At 50.3% G+C, this 23,138-nt stretch overlaps 1 protein-coding gene across 5 annotated transcripts in view; it reads right to left on the reverse strand.

Moving 5' to 3' along the window:
- The window catches only part of NR5A2 (nuclear receptor subfamily 5 group A member 2), a 98,917-nt gene extending 76,018 nt beyond the window's left edge, over nt 1–22,899 (reverse strand). Inside the window, exons 1-6 of one of the 5 annotated variants that reach the window (XM_066379873.1) lie at nt 22,585–22,899; nt 17,659–17,666; nt 12,802–12,931; nt 8,941–9,059; nt 7,227–7,368; nt 3,817–4,463 (exon numbers count right to left, since the gene is read on the reverse strand). In XM_066379873.1, coding sequence (XP_066235970.1) covers nt 3,817–4,463; nt 7,227–7,368; nt 8,941–9,059; nt 12,802–12,931; nt 17,659–17,666; nt 22,585–22,702 — 1,164 coding nt within the window. In that variant the 5' untranslated portion in view covers nt 22,703–22,899. Of the gene's footprint in view, nt 1–3,816; nt 4,464–7,226; nt 7,369–8,940; nt 9,060–10,017; nt 10,170–11,505; nt 11,650–12,801; nt 13,383–17,658; nt 17,667–22,584 lie in introns of those variants that run through there. The other 4 variants (XM_066379868.1, XM_066379871.1, XM_066379870.1 and 1 more) reach the window with 4 other exon arrangements.
- Between the last annotated feature and the right edge of the window lie 239 nt (nt 22,900–23,138).

The raw sequence follows: 23,138 nt of genomic DNA on the forward strand, positions 1-23,138 counted from the left end.
GCCCTCCCTTCTGTCCCCTAAACAGTGCGAGCACATGAATCTGTGTTCTCCGGCATATGTAGCAGAGAGGAACATGTCCGGGGAGAGTGCACAAGGGGTCATTTGCCAAATTGTCCCATTATCCTATTACTCTCTGGGAGCAAATAGGTGACTTTTCGTCTGGGGGTGGTACAGTCAGAAACAATCTGCCCTATAAGTGGATCTCTTGCCAGCTAATTGGCCATGAAGTTAGAAGAAAAAGACCAACATGCAAAAGTATTCCTCTCCCTTGATGGTGTGGAAAAATCACAGCTTCCTTTGCAGGAACACAGTCTGAGGACTGGGTTGTGGGCTCTAGGGGGTGTCTTGGAGGCCGTGCCAGGGCTGTCTTGCCTGGAGCAGGTGGGTAGTGTCCCACGGGCAGCTCATGAAACCTTGCCTGGGGCCCTGTTCCTTGGGCTGCTGGTCATGTCCCATTAATGGGTCCTCACATCAATTTACTGTGTCATGACCAGGAGTTTTTTTAAAAAAACATGAACTGAATTAGACTAAAGCAGAAGATAATAGAATGTATCAAAGTGCCTAGCATGGAGAAGGTAGCTTACTGCCTAGTGAAAACGTTAGTTCTGTGTGTCTGTGTGTGTGTGTGTGAGAGAGAGAGAGAGAGAGGAGACACAGAGAGAGAGACAGGTGTGTGCTTGGTTCACCAAGTTCAAGTGTAAATGTATTTCCTACTGCAGCTCACAGTTAAAAACATGTGAAATCCGCAGCCTTGGAGAGTCACCCTGCCCTACACGTCTCCACGTCAGCTTCAAACGCCTCACTCAGTGTTTTTTTTTTTTTTTTTTTTTTTTTTTTGACAAAGTAACTTTATAAACAAAAAGAAAAGGAATTCTTCCGAAACGGGAAAGTCACCACAGAGCTCTATATTTAAACTAACGTCTAAGGCAGTGGTCCCCAACCTTTTTTGGGCCATGGACCGGTTTAATGTCAGAAAATATTTTCACGGACCGGCCTTTAGGGTGGTACGGATAAATGTATCACGTGACTGAGACAAGCATCAAGAGTGAGTCTTAGACGAATGTAACAGAGGGAATCTGGTCATTTTTAAAAAATAAAACATCGTTCAGACTTAAATATAAATAAAACGAAAATAATGTACGTTATTTATTCTTTCTCTGCGGACCAGTACCAAATGGCCCATGGACCGGTACCGGTCTGCGGCCCGGGGGTTGGGGACCACTGGTCTAAGATATTCTGAATTATATACTTCCTCCTCTGAAAAATACTTCCATTGAACCAGTCCTTTCAATGTGAGCCCAGGGAAAACGAGTTCAAGGTTTTCTTTCTTCCCTGGGGGCACGTCCCCACACCAGCCCCCACCTTGTAGGAGCCCCCAGTGGTGTGGACCTTCCTTGCCTTTTCATATTCTCATGAAAGACAGACAGGTGCGTTACACCCCAGTAGATATGATCAATGATGCTTTAATGTGCCCGTTCCCAAAGGTATTCCTATTTTAGCCAAATAATAAACCTTCTACCCCATGAAAGAATCTCATAGAATCTCGCCACGGGGGAGGAAAGGAGAGAAATCTGGAGAGAAAGAGTGTTTCCCCAGCACTCCTGACGTCCCCTCTGTGGCTAGGTACATTTTCTTTATAATGTCCCCTCTACCCTTTTTTCTTTTTTACATAAAAGCAACCTGTGTGGTTTCTTGCTCTGTGGATTTGTGAGTGACAACTCCAGTGTTTCTATTGTTTTCCTAGTTATTTACAAAATCGTCTTCTTGTAAAATTTGTGAGAGGAAATATTTGGTCTTGCTCAACTTTGTATTCATTCGTCTGACACCCAACATGCCGTGTGGCTGCTCGGAGGTCCCCAGTGAGTGGGAGCGAATGACTGTTTATTACACAGTTTATCCTCCTCTAAACATGTGTGGCAGCCTTGTCCCTCAACATCTGACGAGGAAGAGTGGGCGCGTATGTGGCTTGCCCCTGAATGTCAGAGTATTTCTGGAAAGCCTCTGCATGTGTGTCATGGAGCAATAAATGACTTCACAAGGGAACCCCGTTACTGAGTATATACTTGATGCCAGGCTCCCAGTACCGGGTGCTTTGCCCATAGGGTCTCATTTATTCCTTGTGAAACTTTCTCCATAGAAGTGTGGCTACTCCCTCCTCACCTCCCCCTCTCCCCCCCAAGTACCATCTACATGGTTTTACAGATGAGAACACTAGTCTTTGGGAGAGAGAGACCGACAACAGGACTCTGCCCATGGGCACTCAGAGGTGAGGATGCAGTTCAGACCCAGCCCAAGAGTGCCAACTTATTACCCTTAGCCGTGCCTTCCTTATTACCCTTTTCTTTCCTGGCCTTTCCCTTGTATCTAAAACGGTTGTTTTCATTTTCATTTTCAGAGACCCTCCCTCCTCCCTTAAAGACAAAGCTGTACATGTGAGGACTCCCGACACGTTTTGTTTGGAATGAAATCACCCTGATGGACACAGATGGTTCTGCACTAGACCCCCTCTGGCCTGACAGGGAGTAACCCCCATGTCCTGTCCCACCCCCATCACCTTCAGCTTAGCAAGGAAGGACCGGGCGAGTCAAGAGCGGGGAGCACCAGCCGTCTCCACGGCATGCTATTGGCATTCCATCAACTTATCTGGGTCTGTTCCGTTTGTTTCCACGAACAAATCACAGTTCTTACTGAGACCTGCTGGTGTACGTGGCTTTCGTAGCCCCTGGCCTTCTACACAGGCAGTTAATAGAAACCCTTTTAATGAGAAGTTGCTTTGTCTTGCCATCCTCTCATGGATTTAAAAGCCTCCTCCAGCTGACCCAGGTGATCAGAGACCAGGACTCCTAGGCAGGCCCATTGCCCCCCCCCCCCCCATGATAGACCGAGGAAAACATTGTTATTGGTATTTTTTTGGTAGCAGAGATACTTAGAAATCAAATCCAGAACCCACTTTTGCTTTTTAAACAGTGGATGCAACCACAGACTACCAAGTGGGGTTTGGGTGGCCACTGTGAGAGTCCCAGCATCTATACCACTTTCCCGTATTAATTCAGTCTTAAGTTTCAGGAAATAAAATAATTATGTAGTTAAACAAAGATCCTTAGGCAAACAAGTAGTGTGTTTACAATGTACCAATCCATTAAAATCAACGGCCGACATAGGTTGTAGGACCTAACACCTGAGCCAAGCAGACTAGCACTCACAACTGCCCCCCCCCCCCCCAAAGACAGTAAACATCCTAGTGGATTTTGCTTCAGAAGCAGAGTCTTTACCAACTGGAGTCAATGTAAACAGGTTGTAAATACCAACTGGATACTACTCACTAGTGGAGGCATCTGCATTCTTTAGGGTCTAAATACAACCCAATGCTGGGATCCCCCCCCCCCCTTTTGAAATGGTGCTGTTATAAGATAGCCCTTGACTTGGTAATCTTTAAAAAAATGTGTATCAGGAGCTATTTCACACTGACTTCCGTTGTCTAGCCACAAACCATCTGAGTTAAAGGGAATAAAGACATTCTACTTTTCAGGAAAAATAATACCCCCCCCCCAAAAAACCTGTTTCCCATATTTTACATCAAAAGCTATCCCCACAGATAAAGAACCACACAGACTAGAAGCCCTATAAAGTTAAGCTGCTCTAGCCTTGAGGTCAAGGTCATCAAATTTTTCTACCCCGTAAATCATACAAAGAAGGCAGGCAATGAAACAAAGCAAAACAAAAATGTTTGTCCCAGCACCAGAAACGCATTAATTAGGAAGAGCATTCAGTCTCTCTAGACAAGGGCATTAGAAGTTGTAAGAGCTGGGGACCTACCTTCAGTTCCCGGAAGAAGATGCTACTCCTGGCCCACTCTACGATGGAGAAGAGGGTTTGGTCCGCCATTTTGCACATCAGCCCAAATGTGCTCAGCTTCTCATGTTTGCTCCGGTTTGCTTGTTCTTGCTGCAAATAGGCCATGATTTTGGCTTGGACTTGGGGCTCGTCTGGCTCGCACTTCAAAAGTTCCAGGATCAGGTGCGGGATGCTCGCCGGAGAGCTTGTCTGGTAGCTGTCCATGTAGGAGTAGCCCATGATGGACTCCGGCGAGCTGGTGTAGGGGTCCGGGTACTCAGACTTGATGGCCCGGCTTGGAAAGTGGCTGTAGGTTTGGTAACCTTGCAGGCTGCCATGAGGTGGCATTGTCATGCTGATGGGGGATGTTACAAAGGGACTCCGGTCATAGTCTGTGGGTGGCAAGGCAGCATGGTTCAGAGGTAGGCCTTTGGAGGCAGAATGAATGTTCTGGATTGCAGAGGAGATGCTCAGCTCAGACGGCATCGCTTGGATCACCTGAGACATGGCTTCTAGCTTCAGTCCGTTAGCTCGAATGAGGGCTTTCTTCTGTTGCTTCAGTGCCCTGTCTCTCTTGTACATTGGCCCAAATTTATTCCTTCCTCCACGCATTCGATCAGCCCTTACCGCTATTGGGGGGAAAGGAAAGGAAATCAGGATATATGAATAATAAGATGTACATTATTAGCATTCTCCAGATCATCAGCTCTGTAGAAATAGTGGGAATTAACCAGAAGTAGTGGTAGATGTGTTTTCTTTCTTTCTTTCTTTCTTTTTTTTTTTTTGTATTTTTCTGAAGTTGGAAATGGGGAGGCAGTCAGACAGACTCCCGCATGCGCCCGGCTGTGATCCACCGGCATGCCCACCAGGGGGCGATGTTCTGCCCCTCTGGGGCATTGCTCTGTTGCAACCAGGGCCATTCCAGCGCCTGAGGCAGAGGCCATGGAGCCATCCTCAGCGCTCGGGCCAACCCTGCTCCAATGGAGCCCTGGCTGCGGGAGGGGAAGAGAGAGACAGAGAGGAAGAAGAGGGGGAGGGGCGGAGAAGCAGATGGGCGCTTCTCCTGTGTGCCCTGGCCAGGAATCTAACCCGGGACTCCTGCACGCCAGGCCGACACTCTACCACTCAGCCAACCGGCCAGGGCCTGTGTTTGTTTTCTTTACAGCCGTCCTCAAAGATTTCCCCTAAAAGCCTTGTCCTCATTATTTATGAATTGTTTTTTCCAAGAGTATTTATCATAAAAAATATATATATATATGATACAAAGTGACCAATGAGCCCTTTGGTAGACTGCAGAGACTTCCTAATTGTTGCCACACATAGAGGAGACTTTGTATCACTAAAAAGATTGTTAATTTTTCTACTAAGAGTATCTGTTTTATTCTGCCAGTTACATTGTGATTCCTTTTATGAAAATCCAAGCCGGTGCAAGGGGGGGAGGATATCAAATAACCCACTTCTGGATTATTTTCTCTTAGAACATCTCCCTCCTTCAAAGCCAGGTTGGCTAATTTGCCAAGAAAGGGGCTAGGAAGCTCCTTTTCTTCAAAAATAATTTGTAGCTCGACTCGAACGCCCATCCGATCACCACTGGTTGATGTGTTTATTTTTAGCAAAAACTGGACACAATGAAAGCAGATTTGTTTCAGAAGCTGTCAGGGCGGTCCACTGCCACCGTGCTGTGTGGAGTCCGGGGCCAAGTCTAATAAGTTAGCCGTCCTGTCCAAGCCCACAGTGGCCAACGGCGATTAGACAGAAGCCAGCTATCTCTGACAGCATGTGACATATTGAAACAGCTGGAGGTTAAAAGTTTTGGAGCTTTTTAAAAATTTTTACTTTAGGATTAATACAGTGTTCAACATTTATGTCAAGTACTAGGTATCCAGAGTCCTACACAAGGTAATAGAGTTTTTTCATGTGGATGAGAGTTTACTAAATATTCAGTTGTTTCATCACACTGATGAGGAAGTACAAGTAGGCACCCAAGTGACTTACAGTTAAAAAGCCACACATTTTCAGGTAAAGAAATGTCACTTTTTTCTTTTCTTTCCTCCCTTCCTTCCTTCCTTCCTTCCTCCCTTCCTCCCTTCCTCCCTTCCTCCCTTCCTCCCTTCCTTCCTTCCTTCCTTCCTTCCTTCTTTTTTTTTTTTAAATCAAACAACATCCCCAGAAATCACAACATTTAATTTTTAGCATTTAATTTTCTGGTTCTCTTACTTGCAGTAAGTCTCTGTCACAATATTTGGCTTTTGCAGGGAAAAGTGATTATTGATAAAGAAATGAATAAATATCAATTACTGCCTTTCAATTTCTTCTTAAAAGTAATACGTACAGACCTAACAATCCTTGGGATAATCAAAAGTGACTACTTCTGTTAGGAAGGACTCTATTAGGCATTCAGAAGATTTATTGAGGGATTTAGGGGAGTATTTCTATCAAATCTGGGTTCCACATAATAGGAGAACCTCAAACACAAGAAGCCTGTGCCTCACTGATGGGAGAAAATGCACTCTGGTGCCCGGCACGCGTCAGCGAGACACGTTGGCCAATACTGCTTTATTTGAAGTCCACTTAATCTGTGCAGAGTCAGTAGGTGAGAGCGTCTGAAGAACTCCAACATACCACAGACGTCCATGAACTACAGATTATCTACTTCGCTCATATTTTAACTTCCCTGCCTGCCTGCCAACCTGCCGATCGCAAGTCCTGGCTCTGCCCTTTCAAAGTCAAGTTGAATGTGGCTGTCTCACCATTCGTTGTTTTTCATGTTTTCCTGCTTCTCAACTTTGTGTTTAAATTTTTTGTCTTGTAGGTTCAGTCACTAACTTAATTTTTAAAAAATAAAGTGCTTTCCCACACAGTCCAAAAATGACTATCCAGGCACAACTCCTTTGGACAACAAAAGGCTTATTTCATCTTTGCTCAGGAATCACGTCATTGATTGTTACACTGAAGACAAGGACACTTATTAAATAAAATAAAAAATAAGATCCCAAGCAAACTTCTACTAGGGCATTCTGATTCGAAAACTTAAGGATTTTTTTTTTTTGCAAACAATTTTTGTTTGTTCTCCATTGAATTGCTTGAGTCTTATTTTTATCTAACCTGTTTATTTTTTAAGTGTCAAGTACAGCTCCCCCCCCCCCCCAACAAAAAAAGGGGGAGGGCGGGGCACAACTCTGATATTAAAATGTTTTTCCTGGTTGATTTTGCCAGGGCTAAAATGAAACTCAGGCTATTTCTGCCAACAAAACATAAAGTCTTACATCATTGTCAATCATGCTAAAAGACTAGGGAAGTCATGTTACTACTGATATGTTATAAGTGCAATGTGGTTTTAAATACTATGACCTTGGAGAGTTACCAGGTGGCCGTGTTGAGAAGAATCTTACCTTCCAGCTTCATTCCAACACTTAGACATTTCTGAAATCGACAGTACGGACAACGCTTTCTCTGTGTTTTGTCAATCTGACAGTTCTGGTTTTCTATACACGTGTACCTTTTATTATTCTGGACAGTCCGCTTAAAAAATCCCTGTAAGACAGAGGAAACAGTGAGACACACGATCAAATCTAACCCCCATCTTCTCCCCTTGTTTCATTGTAAGGAAATTGCCAGCAAAAAATAAATAAATTTTTTTTTCCACTGAAGCCTTTGAGCCCTTCTGTGGGTCTGTGGTTTGTTTTCTATTTTAACAGCTCGACCCCCCACCACCATGCCAGGCCTTTGCAGAGATGTATCTGGCATCAGGGTCATATTCCCCAAGACTTAACGTATGTCCAATCTTGGGGAGGTTTGGCTACACACTCACCTCAACATTTAGAGAAAAATACATTCTATTATGGAGCAGTGCTTTTGTTCTCTTTTCTTTTTCCTATGATCCTTTCTGTCCAGATAGAGGAAGCACTGACGATCTGCATTGGTTTTAAGAAGTCTGATGATACAATTTCAGGGATGGACTATTGCAAAACACCAGTGGGAAAATTTGGCTAGCAGAGAATCTCAGATCTTTTAAAATGTCAATATTAAGTAGTTTAAAAGCAAAAGGATTTTAAGAGTTAAAATTGGAAAAATGTTCATAATTCCACTGGAATGCATTGCCAGTATGAGAACTTGGGGGGGGGGGAGGAAGAAAGAAAATAAAAAGAAAGAAAAAGTAAAACTAATAGGGGGTCAAGTATAGCAGAGAGCTGGTTTAACACCGGGGGTGTACAGTTTCCTTAGATTTCACTCAAAAATTAAATCAGAAAGAAAATGTGTAGCTTTAGAGTATAGTAACAGTGTTACCAGGGCGCTGTCCTCTTTCTGCAGATTCTCCCCCTGCCACAAAGCAAAACAATCTTACAATCTTACTTTGTTAGGGAGAACTGGAGGGCCTTTCCTGCAGTGGTTTAAGGAATTGTGCTGAGCTTTCTACTTAAAAAAAAAAAAAAAAAAGTTTAAAACCAGTGTAAATATAAAAAAAAGTCTAAGATATGAGTAACAAGATAGTACATTTTACATATTTTACATATTAAAACCTTCCATTTATATCAGCCCCATGTTGATGAAAACTACTCTGTTGTACACAAGGACCTGGTTTCTTGTTCTTTATGATAGAAATTTCAAAAAAAAATTGCTTTGGGAGTAAATCAGGATGAAATCATACAGTTGGGAATGTAGACGTTTATGCCTGCGAATAATAAATGTTTGGAGCCGTGGCGCAGAATGGTCTAAGTTAAAAGGTATTTGCGAAATACTTTGTCATGGTTCCCCTTGAGAACAGCGATGCTTTAAATATCTATAAGTCAAGCAAAATCAATATTTAGGACTGTTAGAAGTAGAAGTTTTTCTCCCAGCTACACGGCTCCACCACAATAAAATATTTTAAAGCCATGAGACTGGCAAAGTTTTCTAAACAGCATAAATTTCTTGGCCTTTTGAATTAAACCAGACACATATTTCTAGGAGCCATCTCCATAGAACTAACTCTCTCTCTCATTTTTAATTGAGTCTAAAAAAATAAAATAAAATAAAACACAGCCTACACGTAACTTTAACAAGTCACCCAATGGTTTATGTGGGTTCTGAACGTCCTATGTCTCAGGCAGCAATGTGCAAGCACACCTTGCAGCTCTCACAGGTCAGGAGCCCGTAGTGATACCCGGACACTTTGTCTCCACACACAGGACACAGCTCCTCCAGGTCTTCATCGTAGGAGTAATTCACCATTTTAAACTGGGACACTGGAATAGAAGAGACATGGACAAACGGGGCCCAATTAATGTCCTAGCTGGGTTTTCATCTCCCAACAAAAAGCACCATGCTGACTGGTGGGCAGACACCACCAAGGGAAAGTGCGAAATAAAAACAGATCTTTTAAAAACCCAAATGTTCTTAGAGGAACTCTACAGGAAAGGTAAAAACATCTTTCAGCGTTAAGATGCACGCAGCTCATAGATACGTTTTTTTTTTTTTTAGTTTAAAAATAATTCCAACGTCTTCAACGTTTACACAACTGACCACGGTGGAACCAGCCAGACTAAAAACAGAACTCGCTTAAAGGAACAACCTTGAATTTCATTGGAAACTTCCTTAAAAGTTCCCAAAATGTCACCTTTGCCCGAGGGACAGAAACAAGAACGCCCCATATCCCCACTCTTGAAGGAAGTTTGTAGGCGGCAGCACCTCGCCCACAGGAGCCGCGCGGATTTGCAAGCCCTCGGCGCAAAGAGATCTGGCCCCAGAAACGGGGTCGTGAGCGGCCCCTCTCCCGACAGCCCGCGGCTCCCAACGTTCAGGTCTGCGGTTGGAACCGCCTGGACCCGCATACTTTCATCTCCGCCCATTTGGAAATCTGCAAAAATGAAAAGGAAAAAAGGGAAGACGCCCGAACGAAAAAATTAAAAAAAAAAAAAAATTTTTTTTTTTCTTTTTAAAAAAGGGGAAAAGAGACCCAGGAGGTTTCGTTTCGTTGCCAAGCACTGAAGTCCTGTAATGAACTTCACATGTTTTCGGTCATCCCTGCAAAACATAAACACCCCAAGATCGCTCTGTTCAAGTTAAACCGAAATCAGGCCGCGGACCGCACCGCGGGGATCGGGTGACCGCTTTCCTGGGACGGAGCCGCGCCGAGCCTCTTGGTTTAGCGAAGGGGGTGTCTGTGCGCAGAAGGGCAGAGGGCCCAGGGGCCCCCGATAGTACCTGGTCCGGACCTTTCCTGAGAGTCCGCGTCCGCTGGGCGGGCACAGGTCTCTTAGCCGGGCCACCGCGCGCCCTCGGGCACCGTCCTGTGAACCCCCGGGGCGCACTCGCCTCTCGCCGGTTGCTCAACCTCCGCTAACACAGGCGCGCAAACACCGACTCCGTTTGTTTTAAGTTAATCAGTGGCATTTGCAGGGGGAGGGTTAGAGGGGAGGATGGGGAACCGTTGACCCAGCAGAAGTTTCCTGATTTGTTTACCAAAAAGGAAAGAGAGTAGTAGCCGCCCCATCTCCAAAAGACCCAGCTCCTAAGTCACCATAGCGGCCTCCTAGCCAGCGACTTGCTCTCTCTCTCTCTCTCTCTCTCTCTTTTAAAGTCAAGTTCTTCAGGAAGGATTCTGGGGGTGTTAATGCAACGCTTGGTAGTTGGGCGCCTGGCTCCGCCGACTCAGAGCCCTGCGCTGGGGCTTAACCTGAAGTCAGACAGAGTTTGAGGGAAATTGGCGGAAATAGCGTTCCAGCGGAGCCAGGCGCTGGGCTCCCGGCACAGAAATAAGGAGACGCCGAGCGCGTTCCTCCAGTGGCGCCGGCCTGGGTTCCAGCCCTCAGGGGGCCGCGCTCCTGTTTTGAGAACCTGGGAGTTTAGAAAGGTTGAAGGTTGGAGAAATTGGATTATAGTCCTATTTCTCCTAAAATTCATGACTCTTGTTTGAAGCATTATTTTAAGGACAAAAAAAAAAGTGTACTTTACCAACTCGGCCCTTTTCTACCTCCCTGTCTCCCAACAAAGAAAAATCCAACTTTGCACCTAAGGGGCATGGAGAGGCCAGTTTACAGGAAACCGGGTGCCAAATGCGGGGGCTCCTACACTGAAAAGCCTGGGAGTGGGGTGGAGACCCTCTTGGAAAAGTCAGAGAGGGAGGCCATGCGGATGCACAGAGGCGGCTGTACGACGCTGGGGTGTCTTTCAGAGTTTCCCAGGTGCTGTGACCTAGGCAGGCATTTGGAGAACGATGTCATTCGGAGCAAAGAAGTCCCAATGTTGAGAAAGTGGAGCCCTGGAAAGCTGGGGTCTCAGAGACCCGTGGAGAAGTTCCCCCTAAGTTGGGCGCGTATGCACTGTGCTGGGACCCGGCAGCCGGTTCTCCCCTCGGGTGGTGTCCCCCCACCCCCCCGTCGGACTGTGGCGCACCAGGCTGAGGCCACAGCAAACGAGGAACAGAGGCCCCGGTCCCCAGGGGTTCCTCCCGGCCGCGCGGCTTGGAGGCAGCCGTGCTGCGCGCTTCCCAAGCCAGTTTTCCAGCCCAGAGCTGCGCTGAGCGCGCGGCCAGAGGCTGTTCTGAACCCCGGGCACAGAAAAGCTAACGTTCTGCTTTGGGGCAGTTAAACCGTGTCGAGAACACCCCTCTCAAACTGTACAAAGAAAATGTTACCACAATGGCATTTTCCAACCATCACTCCCCAAAGCCCTGCTTCCTGCCTCCCCAACCTCAGGCTCCAGCGTCTCCACAGGTTCCTCAGACACACAGGGGCCAGTAAAAGAAGCAGAAACGTCTCTTTTGGACCCAAGAATCACGCCGGCCTCACGGGCACCCAAAGGATCCTCTCTCGCAGCAGCTGGCGGCTGAGGGTCCCGGGATCCGGCTTCCCTGCTGTGTCCCCGTGCCTCCACTGCATGGGGACCCCAGGGACCAACAGGAACGACCTCTTTGGGCCAGCCGGGCTCCCTCCGCAGCCAACCCGCAAGGTGATCTCAGGGGTCTCAGCCCAAGGGACTTCCACAGCCCTTCCTAGTGGGTTGAAGAGACCCCAGGATCAGGGAGGGATAACCCACACCCCAGGCCTGCCACATGCCTCTCGGCCACGCCATTTCCCCAGCGCGAGCCGAAGTGCTGCGCGCATCAGCTACGAACTCTGCTCCTGACACCCCCCTGCCCTTTCAAGTTCGCTCCGGGGACTTGAAAGCTTCCAGGAAGCGTTCCAGGATCCCAGGCCCGCCTGCCCGCATATCCTGCGCGCGGGAAGGGGCGAGGATGGAAGAGTGCCGGTGACTCTTCCTAGCATTGTTCCCTCCACGGCCTAGCGCCACTGCGACAAACTTTTGAAAGGCTTCATACAGCTAGAGTTAGAGTCGCTATTTGGGAATGCGGTGAACACAGCCAGCGAGAGTCACTGTCTCTGTTAGCAGTCAGGCACTGGGAAAAATAACACAGGACTCCCATGCGCCTCACTCTCGGACTGCGAGGAAGTGCCAAGCTACACGGCACCCCCCTCCACTCCCGCTGCAGGACTCCCTCAGAGCATGGGGACGAGGCCATGTTTGGTTCTTCAATTCTACTCGCTTTTATGAACTTGCCTGAGCTGGAGCCAGCTCCTGGGGTGAGCACCAGCATTCTAACACCTAGGACAAACCTTGAAGATGTCACCTTCTCTGCAGGTGACTTTCTTGAGCAGAGTGTTCTTCCTCAACACAAGCGCACTGGTCACCTCCCCACCGATTATGGTGACCGGGTTTCCAGAGAGACACTCCTTTCCATTCTCAACTACCTTCAGCCTGAAGCCACCGCTCGGGTGGCCAGAGAGCTTGATGCTTCCCTCTTTCTAATTAGAAGCGGCCAGTTAGGCATGACTTGGAAAATGTCCACCCCGCATGGCTCTAGAGCCGTAAACTTTTATGCCTGCCTGGGGAGGGGGCCTGACGCCCGAGTGCAGCCCGGCGGGGCCGCTCCAAGCTCGATGAGGCCGGCGCGGTGGCCGCGGGAGCCGGAGCGTGGTGCACGCTTACCTTGCATGTTTTCCGGCATCTGCACCTGGTCCCCATGCGATCGAGCCAGTCCCAGGGCTTCCGTCTCCACTTTAGGCAGCATGACAAGGTGGCCGTGGGCGAGGAGTGCGGTTCGGGGTCCGTCAGGAAGCTCCGCACCCGGACGCGACCGCACAGACTCAGCCCCGGCGGGAAGAAAGAAGGGGAGCCTGGGGGGTCCGCTCGCCCGCCAGCTCACAGGAGCGTGCCTCCGTCTCCTCCGGGGCTGCGAGTCCGGACCCCTGCGCCCCGTCCAGCTCTGTAGCTTTGAGCCGCACCCCAACTGCGAGGAGGAGACAGGGGGCTGGAGACCCGGCCGAGACCCAGCGGAGACCCGGCGGAGAGGGCGCCCCGGGCGCGCGGGCTCGGTGAGGATGGAGGCAGCAGCGGCGGCAGCGGCGGCAGCGGCGAGGACGCAGCTGCCCGGGGCGCGGATCAGGGCGCGCTGAGCTCCCCGCGCGCAGCGCAGAAGGCGGGGGAGAGGTGCCGCCGCGCTGGCGGCAGGGCCTCTGTCTCTACAGCCAGACGGCTCGGCGACTCCCACCCTCCTTGCACCTCTGGACGCGAGATCGCAGGATCAGCAGGGGTCTCTCAGGCGCGTGCCGCACTTCTCTGCTCTCCGCCCCCTCCCGGTCCCGGCTCCCGGTCCCTGCTCCCGGTCCCTGCTCCCTGGCGCTCGCAGTCACAAGTGAGGAGCGTGAAGTTCCAGCCTTGCTCGCCCTCCTCCTTCACGTCTCCCCTTTGCAGCCCCGACAGTGACGGTGCTGGAAGGAAAGAGGGGTCCAGGAGGAGAAGGGAGGTGAGGGGGGCCAGGGGCTGGAAAGGCTGGGATTAGGGCTGATGACAGTGACCGGAGACGTGGTTCCTGACTCAGGTCGGACCCAAGCCGCCAGCCAATGAGGAGGCGGCGCACGCCCCAGTCCCAGTGCCTGTCCCAACCTCCCCACCCAGCCTAACCCCCTCCCACCGCACCCTGGCCCGGGGCGGGGGGACCTGGATGCTTCCGGGTCTTAGAGCGGGTGAGAGGCGACCTCTGCCTGAGCGCAGTGGCGGCGGCTGGAAGGTTGGGGCGGCGATTTCTGCGAGCTAGAGCCGAGGGGGGAGCCGAGAGGAGAGAGATGGGGGTGGGGGTGCGCCCCCGCGTGTGCTTCGGGTGTGAGGCTGGAGGGGGTGGCTCAAACACCCGTTTTAACAGTCTAAAGGGGAAAGATGTTAAATCAAATTGCTCTTTTCAGAAGCAGAGCGGGCCGCCTGGCCAGGGTCTCCCAGCTCCATTGCCCGAGACACTCAGTCCGCGTGGGTCCCTGGGCGCCCTGGAGGGGCGGAGCAGCTCCGTCCACGGAGGGGACGGCCCCACTGGGGAGAATTCACTCACTGGCAGGAAACTAGACGGAGAGCGACCCCTGTTTCGTTGCTCCTGTCCAGTGCCTTCAGTCACTTAAAAACGACCCCCACCTCCTCAACCCAAAATTATCTTGGAGACAGACTTTCTAAATTTTAGTGAACTGTGTTCCACTTAGAATGCAAAGATCAGTCTGGGCTTTCCTTTCTTCATTTTGGTGTCTTTGGTGGGACGGAGCCACTGGAGGCCCAGAGGCCCAGAAGCCCATCACTTAAAAAAAAACAAAAACTTTTAGGACCTGGCCGGGCAGTTCAGTGGATAGAGCGTCCTCCTGGTGCTGCAAGTCCTGGCTCGACCCCAGGTCAGGACGCAAAGGAGAAGCAATCTCTGAGTGCAGAACTAAGTGGAACGATGCGTGTTGCTTCTCTCTCTCTCCCCCTCTCTGCCTCTCTCTCTCTCTCTCTCTCTCATCAATCGAAAAAAAATTATTTTTTTTAAGTTTTAAAGAACCATCTGTTAGGAGAGCTCCTCGGCCACCAGCCCAGCCACATCTTAGGAGTTTTTCAATCTCAATGAGATAAAAAACATTTTGTTTTGGTTTAGCCTCCTAATGGCATGTGAAATGCCTCCTAGTCAGGGTCTGCTCAGAGACAGGGTAATTACCAGAGTCCACGCAAGAGGGGGTGAATTTGAATCTCAAAAAGATCTGAATGTATTCTATTTGAATGGGAGAGAGACTACACATTCCAACTGCCCCTGCCCAAGACGGTGATGAACCGAGAAATACCCCAGTCACTGTTCTGCATAATCTCCGCTTTGCTAGGAAGTGGTGGTTCACTTCCCGCCCAGGCCTGGGGGACTCAGATGGCGCTGGCTCTCTGCACGGACTTGTCACTTTGCTCTCCAGAATATATTCAGAATCTAAGTTGTTTATTTACATTTGGTTTTAGTAGCAGTTTAGGGGGTGGGGGGGGATGGAAACATTTAAACTGGGGGGGGGCTATCCATAAATTTGCAAAGGGGATTGGGCTGAAATTACTAAAAATTAACGAGGCTTAAAATGCTCAGATTTTCTGGACAGCAGTAGAAAAGTGACCCTGTCAATCTGCGTTCAGCAATAGTTGATGACTAGTTGTTTTGAATATCATTGTGAATTAAGTATATGTGTGTATAATCCAGAACAGGAGTTAATTTCAGTGCTCAAATTAGGGCTCTGCTTGTGGGCTTGGGTGAACTTTGAAAGTCAGTTCAGTACAAAGTCTTACTTTAAGGACAATGTACCCCCACCCCCGCGACGGAGCTTATGGGGCACTTATGCCCTCCTTCCCAGTACAGACCGGCAGCTGTGGGGACAGCATCTGGGTCTTCCTCAGTGTAGGAGGGAGGGTCTGTCCTCTGGTGGGATGGGCAGGAGGAAGAGGTGAGTAGGAAATGGGAAGAAGTAGAAAGAGGGTCTGAGGGGACTGTGTCTTTGTCATGTGGCCAAATGCCCCTCTGGACTTGAGGCTGAGCCGGACCCAGCTGAGGAGAATTTAGTGTTCAGCAATAACCCAGAGCGCCTCTCTAGGCCAAGCCAGTGTGTCCTCCCATCACCGCCCCGCCCCACCCCGCCCCCAAAGATAGGGGTCGATAGTGAGGAGAGAACAGCTGGCATTTATTCATCCTCCCGTTGTGAGCGGGACGAGGTTTTGAAAATCCACCCTCGAAACAATGCACAGTCCTATCACCGAGGAGAGAGAGAGGTCCAAGGCCTTTTCAGCCTTCCCCTGAAGGGGCAGTCCAGGCTGACGACCTGCTCAGTCCCCAGCAACACCAAGGCGAAGGTCTCAAGGGGAGAGAAACTTCGTTTTCTGAGAGCCTCCAGCTCCAGGAAGGGAAGCCTCCCCAGGACCAGCCCCATCCCATCCCTCTGCGATCTCTGACCTCCCACCCCCACTTCCTGGAGCCGGGGACCTGCTTGCGGCAGAGCCCGGTGCGGAGTCTGGTGACTCCTAGAACACCCTCCCCGGAGAGGCGGGAGGGAGGAGCCCGCACAGCCTGCACCCGCTGGGTCAGTCACCTGGGGACGAGCCAGGTTGCAGAGGCCGCGTTGTGACGGGGAGGGGAGGCCGCTGAAATGGGGTGGGGGGCACGGTGAAACCGAGCCTATGAGGTCTGAATGTTAAGGCGCGCGGTAGTCTGGACTGGCCGACAGATAACACCGACCAGTTTGAAATGACAAAGGAACCCCGTCTGCTGCGGACATCGCCTCTTGGTGGGGACAAACTCAGAAATCTGCCAGACACGAGACCTGTAACCAGCTGGTTCTCGATCTGAGTCTCTTCCCTGCGCTCCTCCTGCCTATTTGGGGCAAACTTTCACTTCCTGCCTTTCGTGCCGGCCCCCCCCCCCCCCCCCCCCCGGCCTTCTTTCTGACAAGACGCGTCTCCAGGGCTCATCCTTGCGGTTGCTCCAGTCTGAAAAGCTGATTGACGGCTGCAATTATAAAGGCTGATGGCTCGGGGAGGCTCCCGCAGCCTTGACGCGCGCGGGAAGCGCAGTCCTGGCATATTTTATCCCGGCTTAGCGTTGCGGGCCGTGCGCCCCTCTCGCCCCCTGCGGGCTGCAGCCGAGGAGGTCTCGCACTCCCCACCCGCGAGGACCACCCGCCTAGCCCTCCTCCGCCCCGCCGCCACGGGAGCCGCCTGCCCTCGGCTGGAGCTGCGTGCTGCCGGATGTCAGGAGACGCTATGTCGCTATGTCGAGGCACCCAGGACTGGTCCGAGTCTCCTGAGCTCGGCAAACACGAGCCCCAGAAGACGTGGGGGGAAAGACTCACCTCTCCCGCGCGCCTGGGGGGTGGGGGTGGGGGAGGAGCCTCGCACGACACCGCCCCCCCCCCCCCCCCCCTCCACCGCACTGACTTGCACCTTTACTTTCTTGGAAACAATTTCTAGAAGCTTCTCAGGTCCTACTTGTTGGTGTTTTTAACGAACTAGAATAATTGATTTCTTTTCTCATAGCATGTGTCTACTTTGCAGCCCCAGAAGAAACCTAGACTTATTATTCAAAAATTTCTAGAAGAAACTCCAGAGGAGGCTGCTTATCAGCCCCCTGACCTCGGCCTTGCCTAACTTATCCCCCCTCCGCCTGGCAAAGGCTGTCAGGAGCACGTTGCCTTTCTCTGGGCGTGAAGTTCAGTGAGACCCCCAGAGTCTGCTCCTTGGCTCCTGGCGCTGGGATACCCGCCTTGCCTGCAGGATCTCTTAATTCTCAGTAAAGAGGGATTACATTTCAGCTCAGACCTATCCATTACAGGGAGCTTGAATAGGTGAGCAGTCTGGCCTTGTTTAAAAAAACAAACACGTCCCTTCTGCTGCCCGTAAGAATAACCACTTGGGACTGCCTCCCTAGGGCTGCGGCAGGGGCGCTGCGGCGGTGGCCCTGGTAACCTGGCCGCTGGGGCAGTCCCTTCACGTAGGACGGCCCTGTCTTTCTTGGGCGGAAGGCAGGGTGACGCCGGGTCCTGGGAGCCTCCCACCTGGGCAAGGTGAGGGGCTGGAGTGTGGCGCGGTTTATGGCGGCCGCAGCGCTCTGCGCGGAGGCTTCGCTGTAGAACTCTTTGACTGTCTTTTCTCTGAGGAGCGTGCTCCCCAGCCAGGGTCTCCGGCGCACCCGCCTTGGGAGAGCCTGGGTTCTTTCCGGTACGTGGGGAGATCCGTGTGGCTGGCGATGCGATGTTTGGTAGGGGTTCCTATCCAATCTGCAATCTACCTCTTCCGCACTCTGATTGAAATGATGATGAGCATCAGCTCCAACGCAGAACTGGAGCCAACCCTGTCATCTTCGGGACAGTGAAGGACGTTCTCGAGGATGAGCCGGCGCCAGGAGGCCACCTAGCACTTGGTGAAGCCAGCGAGCACTTGGAGTAGCATTTCCTAGGTCCCTAAGCCTCTCCTCAACCTGGACTGGTTATTCTGGGCTAGCGGTCCCCTGAGTCCTGCCAGAACGGAAGTTTACGGAGGGAACACTCCCCAATTTCTGCGCCCTAGCAGGGTTAGGCTGGACCAGGGGGAGCCCCAGGACAGCCCTGAGCCAGCCAGTGGTCGCTGGTTCTTAAGATCAAAGAATGACAGCAAGCAGCTGGAGTCCTTCTTGGACAGTAAAGAAAGTAGGGGTTTGTAAAGGCTGGACCTGCAGTGGTATTGTCCCCTGGGGCTTGGAAGTGTTAGGGTTGTGTGGTGGTGGTGGTGGGGTGTATTGTCACCCCCACCAGCTTACAGACAACTTATGCTAATAAGAGATGGTGGCCAGCATGAATGGAGCTGGGGACAAGTTCTTTTGCTTTACTGTGGGTTTCTGGTCTGGAAACTGTGGGAAGTTACCCTGGGGACCTGGTATAGAGGAGGGGGCGGTTCTCACAAGTTTTCTTTCCCATACTGTAGGAGTAGGATCCCAGGCTGCAGTCCCCCAGATCCTGACATTGAAATCAAATGTGAGTGACAGGCTAGGGACCAGCATCTCTTTGCTGGAGACCCACCCGAATGTCTCAAAAATGTTTTAGAAAAGCATGGTGATGCTCAGAAGGTCTCTTTCCCTGTCCCATCCCCCACAGGACCGCCAACCTTTGTTTCCTAGGGGAAAAGTCCATTTCTCTTTAAACTCAGTCACTCATTTTGAGTGGTTTTCTGTCTCCCACCCCTCCCCCCAGACCCACTACTTACAACCAGTTGACCAGTTGATGTTCTGAATTCTCCAGGTGCCCTGTCACCCTGTCACTAGCCTTGTGAGCTGCCATCATACACATGCAACTTCATTCAGACTCTGACCCTCTCCAGGACCTCCAGAAGTCCCTTCCTCTGGGCTCCCAGGTACTGTCCCCCCACCCCCATGCCCGCCAGCCCTTATGAAGTCTGGCAGGATCTAACCCTGATTTCACCAGTGGAGTGAAAAGGGTGATAAACAGCCTTTCTTCATCCCCAGATGCCTTTCTGAAAGAACCCTGAACCCACCAACTTGCTTTATGTCACAATTCCTTCTCATCAGCAAGGGCAAGTAGTTATTCCAGTGAAGAAAAAGCACAGGTTTCAGAAGAATCCTCCCAGGTGCACTCAAGCTCCCCGGTCACAGTTCACCTCTTCCCTGGGCCTCTGCAGACCACAGTGCCCCCCCAAATCCTGAAGTTCTTTGCAGCTAACTGGATTTTTTTCAGAGAAGTTTTTGTTCCAAGGAGGTGAAGAGTCAGGACGTGCAACCCCAAAGAAGTAGCTTACGCTGTGGTGGGTTCTGGACTAGGGGAACATGATTCCAACCTTGCCCTGCAAGGAGTGCCCCTGGCAGTGTTGGTAGAAGGGCTAGGTCTTGAGGTTGGAGACTTCCCAGGGCCCTTGGCTGGCTCAGCTTAAGTTCAAGGCCGCATCCTAGATAACCCTAGACATGGTGTCTGGGTGGAGGAGTCAAGTGAGCAAGCAGTGCCCAGCTTTTGTTCTCCCTTCTTCCCTAAATCTCTCTTGGTTTATTAAAATAGGTGCTAAAAGAAAAAATTTAAGTCCCTTGGCTTACAACTTGTGGTGGAAGCAGGGAGAGGGAATCTCAGGAACAGGGTTTGGGAGGTTGGCTGGGGTGGGAAGGACAGGAAGCAGCCCAGGTTAGCTTCTGGCAGCCAGCAGAAGTCAGATCCTGGGCCTGGGAGCCTGCTACTCAAGGTTAGGGTGACCCATGGGCTATCTCCCTTTTTGCCTACAGACATCCTCAAGGGCACAGAGCTTCCCAAAGGTGGGAAGCTTTATCCCAAAGGTGGTCTCTGGAATAAGGTTAGACTCCAGGGGTGCGGAGAGGACCAGACAGACAAGTTAGGTTCCATTGTGGGTTCGCACCTGTCAGTGCACAGACATAACTTCCTGTGGGCGAGGTACAACATCCCATTGAATGTGTGTTGTAGAATCCAGAAATGCACTTAACTTCAAGAATGACATAAGTCTAATGCAAATCAAAGCACTAGGTGGGCACATTGCCGAAGGGTTACCAACTATTTGCTGTAGGACTTCCCCTACTATATAGGTGGCTCTTTTGTTGATATAGATGGGTAGTTTATGTTTGCTCTCTCTGTGTCCCCCTTTCTCTTATATCAGTACTGCACATCACCATAGAGAAAGGAAAACAAAAACCAACTTAAGCCAGAAAGCGAGAGTCTAGACAGAGCCAGAACTCCAGGGGAATGACCTGGTTGCACCCAGGGTCACTGCTCTCATGTCACCTCACACTGAGTGATGGTCCCCATGGGTAGGCAGAAAGAACAACTTTAATGTAATTCAACTTTTCTCTACCTCCATACACGTTTTTTTGTGGAGTCATCATTGTGCATTGTAGAAAAGTGTCATGCCCAGCTAGGACCCACAGGGACAGCTTTTAAATAACCAGAGGCCCAGGTGCTGGTAGACATACTGGATTCATGTAGGGCTGGCAACACTGGCTGCCAGCTCACATGCCCTAGGCTCCGTTTTGAGAACCATTCTGCACGCCTATCTCGTCTCAATGCTGCACGGGTGGATTCTGCTCAGTGGGCCCGCTCCAGGCAGTCAGAGACCAGCCTTCAGAGATGGGGGTCAGCCCCTTGGAATCAGCCATTCAGTCTGATGGCTCCACACTGGCACCTCTTCCTCTCGATCATTCTTTTGGGTGACTGTCTAGCCAAGAACCTGGGACTTGCTGACCCCTCAGCGCTCCTCCGAGGCTACCCGTTGTACAGAGGGAGTGCGACCTCTCGCAACCACCTGCAGGGCTGCAGTAACAGGGAAGGGGGAGGAGTGTGCCTGGACTGGGAGGGGGCGGGTGGAAAGACATCTGTGACCGGAAAATTGCCTGGAATTTTGTCATCCCGCAGAGGAAGAGAAGTCCGGACAGGTTGGGGTGTTGGGGAGACCGTCTGAGCCCCTCCCTCGGTACTTTTTTATCGAGGCCCAGTCCCTAGGTGGACGTCTTGTGAGTTCCCGCAGCCACCCGACCGGGACTGGAGGGTGTCCCTTGCGCGCAGGACGGACCCGCCGCAGAGCCTGCACCATCTGCCCATCTGCGGTAGCAGAGGGACTTGCAAGCCGCCCCCTCCCGCTCCTGACCCTGCGTAACCCACCCGAGGTCTGAACGCTGTGCCCCGCGATCCGCGATCCGACCCGTGTGTGTGGTCTTGGGGCCCCTCCCCGCGCACGCCCTCACCCTCTAGCGCATCCTTGCGCACCCCCGGGGCCCAGCCCACGGAACGCCCTTAGCCGCTGCCGCCTGGAGGGAACTGCCGCCCACAAAAGTGGTGTGGAATTGTCCCGTGCTTCCCTGTCAACCCCGTTCTCGTGACCGTAGCGGTTTTTTTTTTTTTTTATCTGCAGTGCAATCAAGCCCGTGGTGCCCACTCTGACCGCCTTTCCGTGTTCCTTCTCGTAAGGACAGAACGTTTTCTTGGTGACCGTTTCCTCAATTGATAGACTGGAGGGTGTAGTGAGCCCATAAAACAGCAATCAAGGCGCTCGCTCGGTGGGGTCAGCTGGTGATCAAGCTGGCAGGAGGAAGGGCCAGAGCCTGGGCGTTCCTCCCTGTCCCACAAGGGCTGGAGCTCCAGACAGGCCCTGCAGTTCGCGGGGACACCCCACGAAAGCCCAGGAAAGTGCCACAAGGAAAGCCTGGGCCTTCCTGTCCCCACACCAGTGGACAGGAAGAGGGACAAGACGTCCAAGAGACCAGTAATTACAGACCTGGAGGACTCACTTCCCTCTGGTCCTTTACTTTCAGGATTAATTGAATGTATTCTGGCTGTGACATTAACAAGTTTGTGACTTTTTTTTTTTTTAATGAAAATTAGCTTTATGTACTTCCTCATGTTTATCAAAACAAGACATGGTCATTCTTTCCAGAAACAGACAGCAACCCCTTAACTTCTCACCCTTTGCTAATAAGAGTAGGATTTTTTATTTTTTGGCATGACTTTTATTTGCCAGAAAACCAAAAGATTTCTATATAGTATCTACAATAAATGAGACTCTGTACTGTGGTGTGGCTTGAAGCTTCACAAATATTTGAAAGCTATCTGGTAAAGTTTGATGTGTGGTTAATTTGTTTCAAGTTGTTCAAGTTGTAGCTTATTATTTCTGATTAAAAGTTACCAGAAAATATTTGGAAGGAAATTGATATATTTCCCCTGGCTATTTTAGAATCCCTCATAGAATGATATTTTAAAAACTAGTGGTTATAATAAATAATATTTGAAACATTCATTTGCTTTTGTTGAATTTCAAGAAAGATAAAAATGGGGTATATATGGGCTTATGTGTTTTTAATCAAAACAATAGGAAAAGTAGTGACTTAATCATACTAAACACACCAATGAGATTAAATTACATGTATTAACGTAAGAGTAGAATAATAAAGAGGTGATAAATGGAGCAGCTCCCACTTACCAACAGGTGCAAGTCCATGCTTTAGAGATTCTTGTAAGTCCCCAGAATCCGAATTAGAAGACATTCTCGGGGGAAATGGCAGGCGCCCCTTTGCCTTAAAGTGCAAATCATTGAGCATAAGCAAAAGTGTAGCTTATCAAATTTTGTGGCCTTGGGTAAAGACACATCAGACCACAGTGACCCTTAGTGAAAGTTATAAAAAAGCAAAAAAAAAAAAAAAAAAAAAAAGGAAAAAAAGCAAAAAAGGAAAGAAAATGTCTGAGAATTCAGAGAGTCCCAGGCAAGTCTTTCGCTGGACTCTGTCCTGCTTCCAGCATTGGTGACCTGCTGTAAACCATGTATCCAGTTTCATGATGGTGTCTAATCAGAAGAAGAGGAACTTCTCATAGGCTCGGAGCGATCACATGACTCCATGCAGGTCGATCAGAGGACCCTGTTATAAAGTGACAGCCAAAGAGATAAGAAGTCTTGGCAGATAACGGCAGAGCAATGATTAACTTAGAATTGAAGAGGTGCTATGCCGTCCAGGGAGTGGGAGGCTGTAAGGCACAGGG

This window comes from Saccopteryx leptura, chromosome 1 (genome assembly GCF_036850995.1).
Source record: "Saccopteryx leptura isolate mSacLep1 chromosome 1, mSacLep1_pri_phased_curated, whole genome shotgun sequence".
NCBI classification, from domain to species: Eukaryota; Metazoa; Chordata; class Mammalia; order Chiroptera; family Emballonuridae; genus Saccopteryx; species Saccopteryx leptura.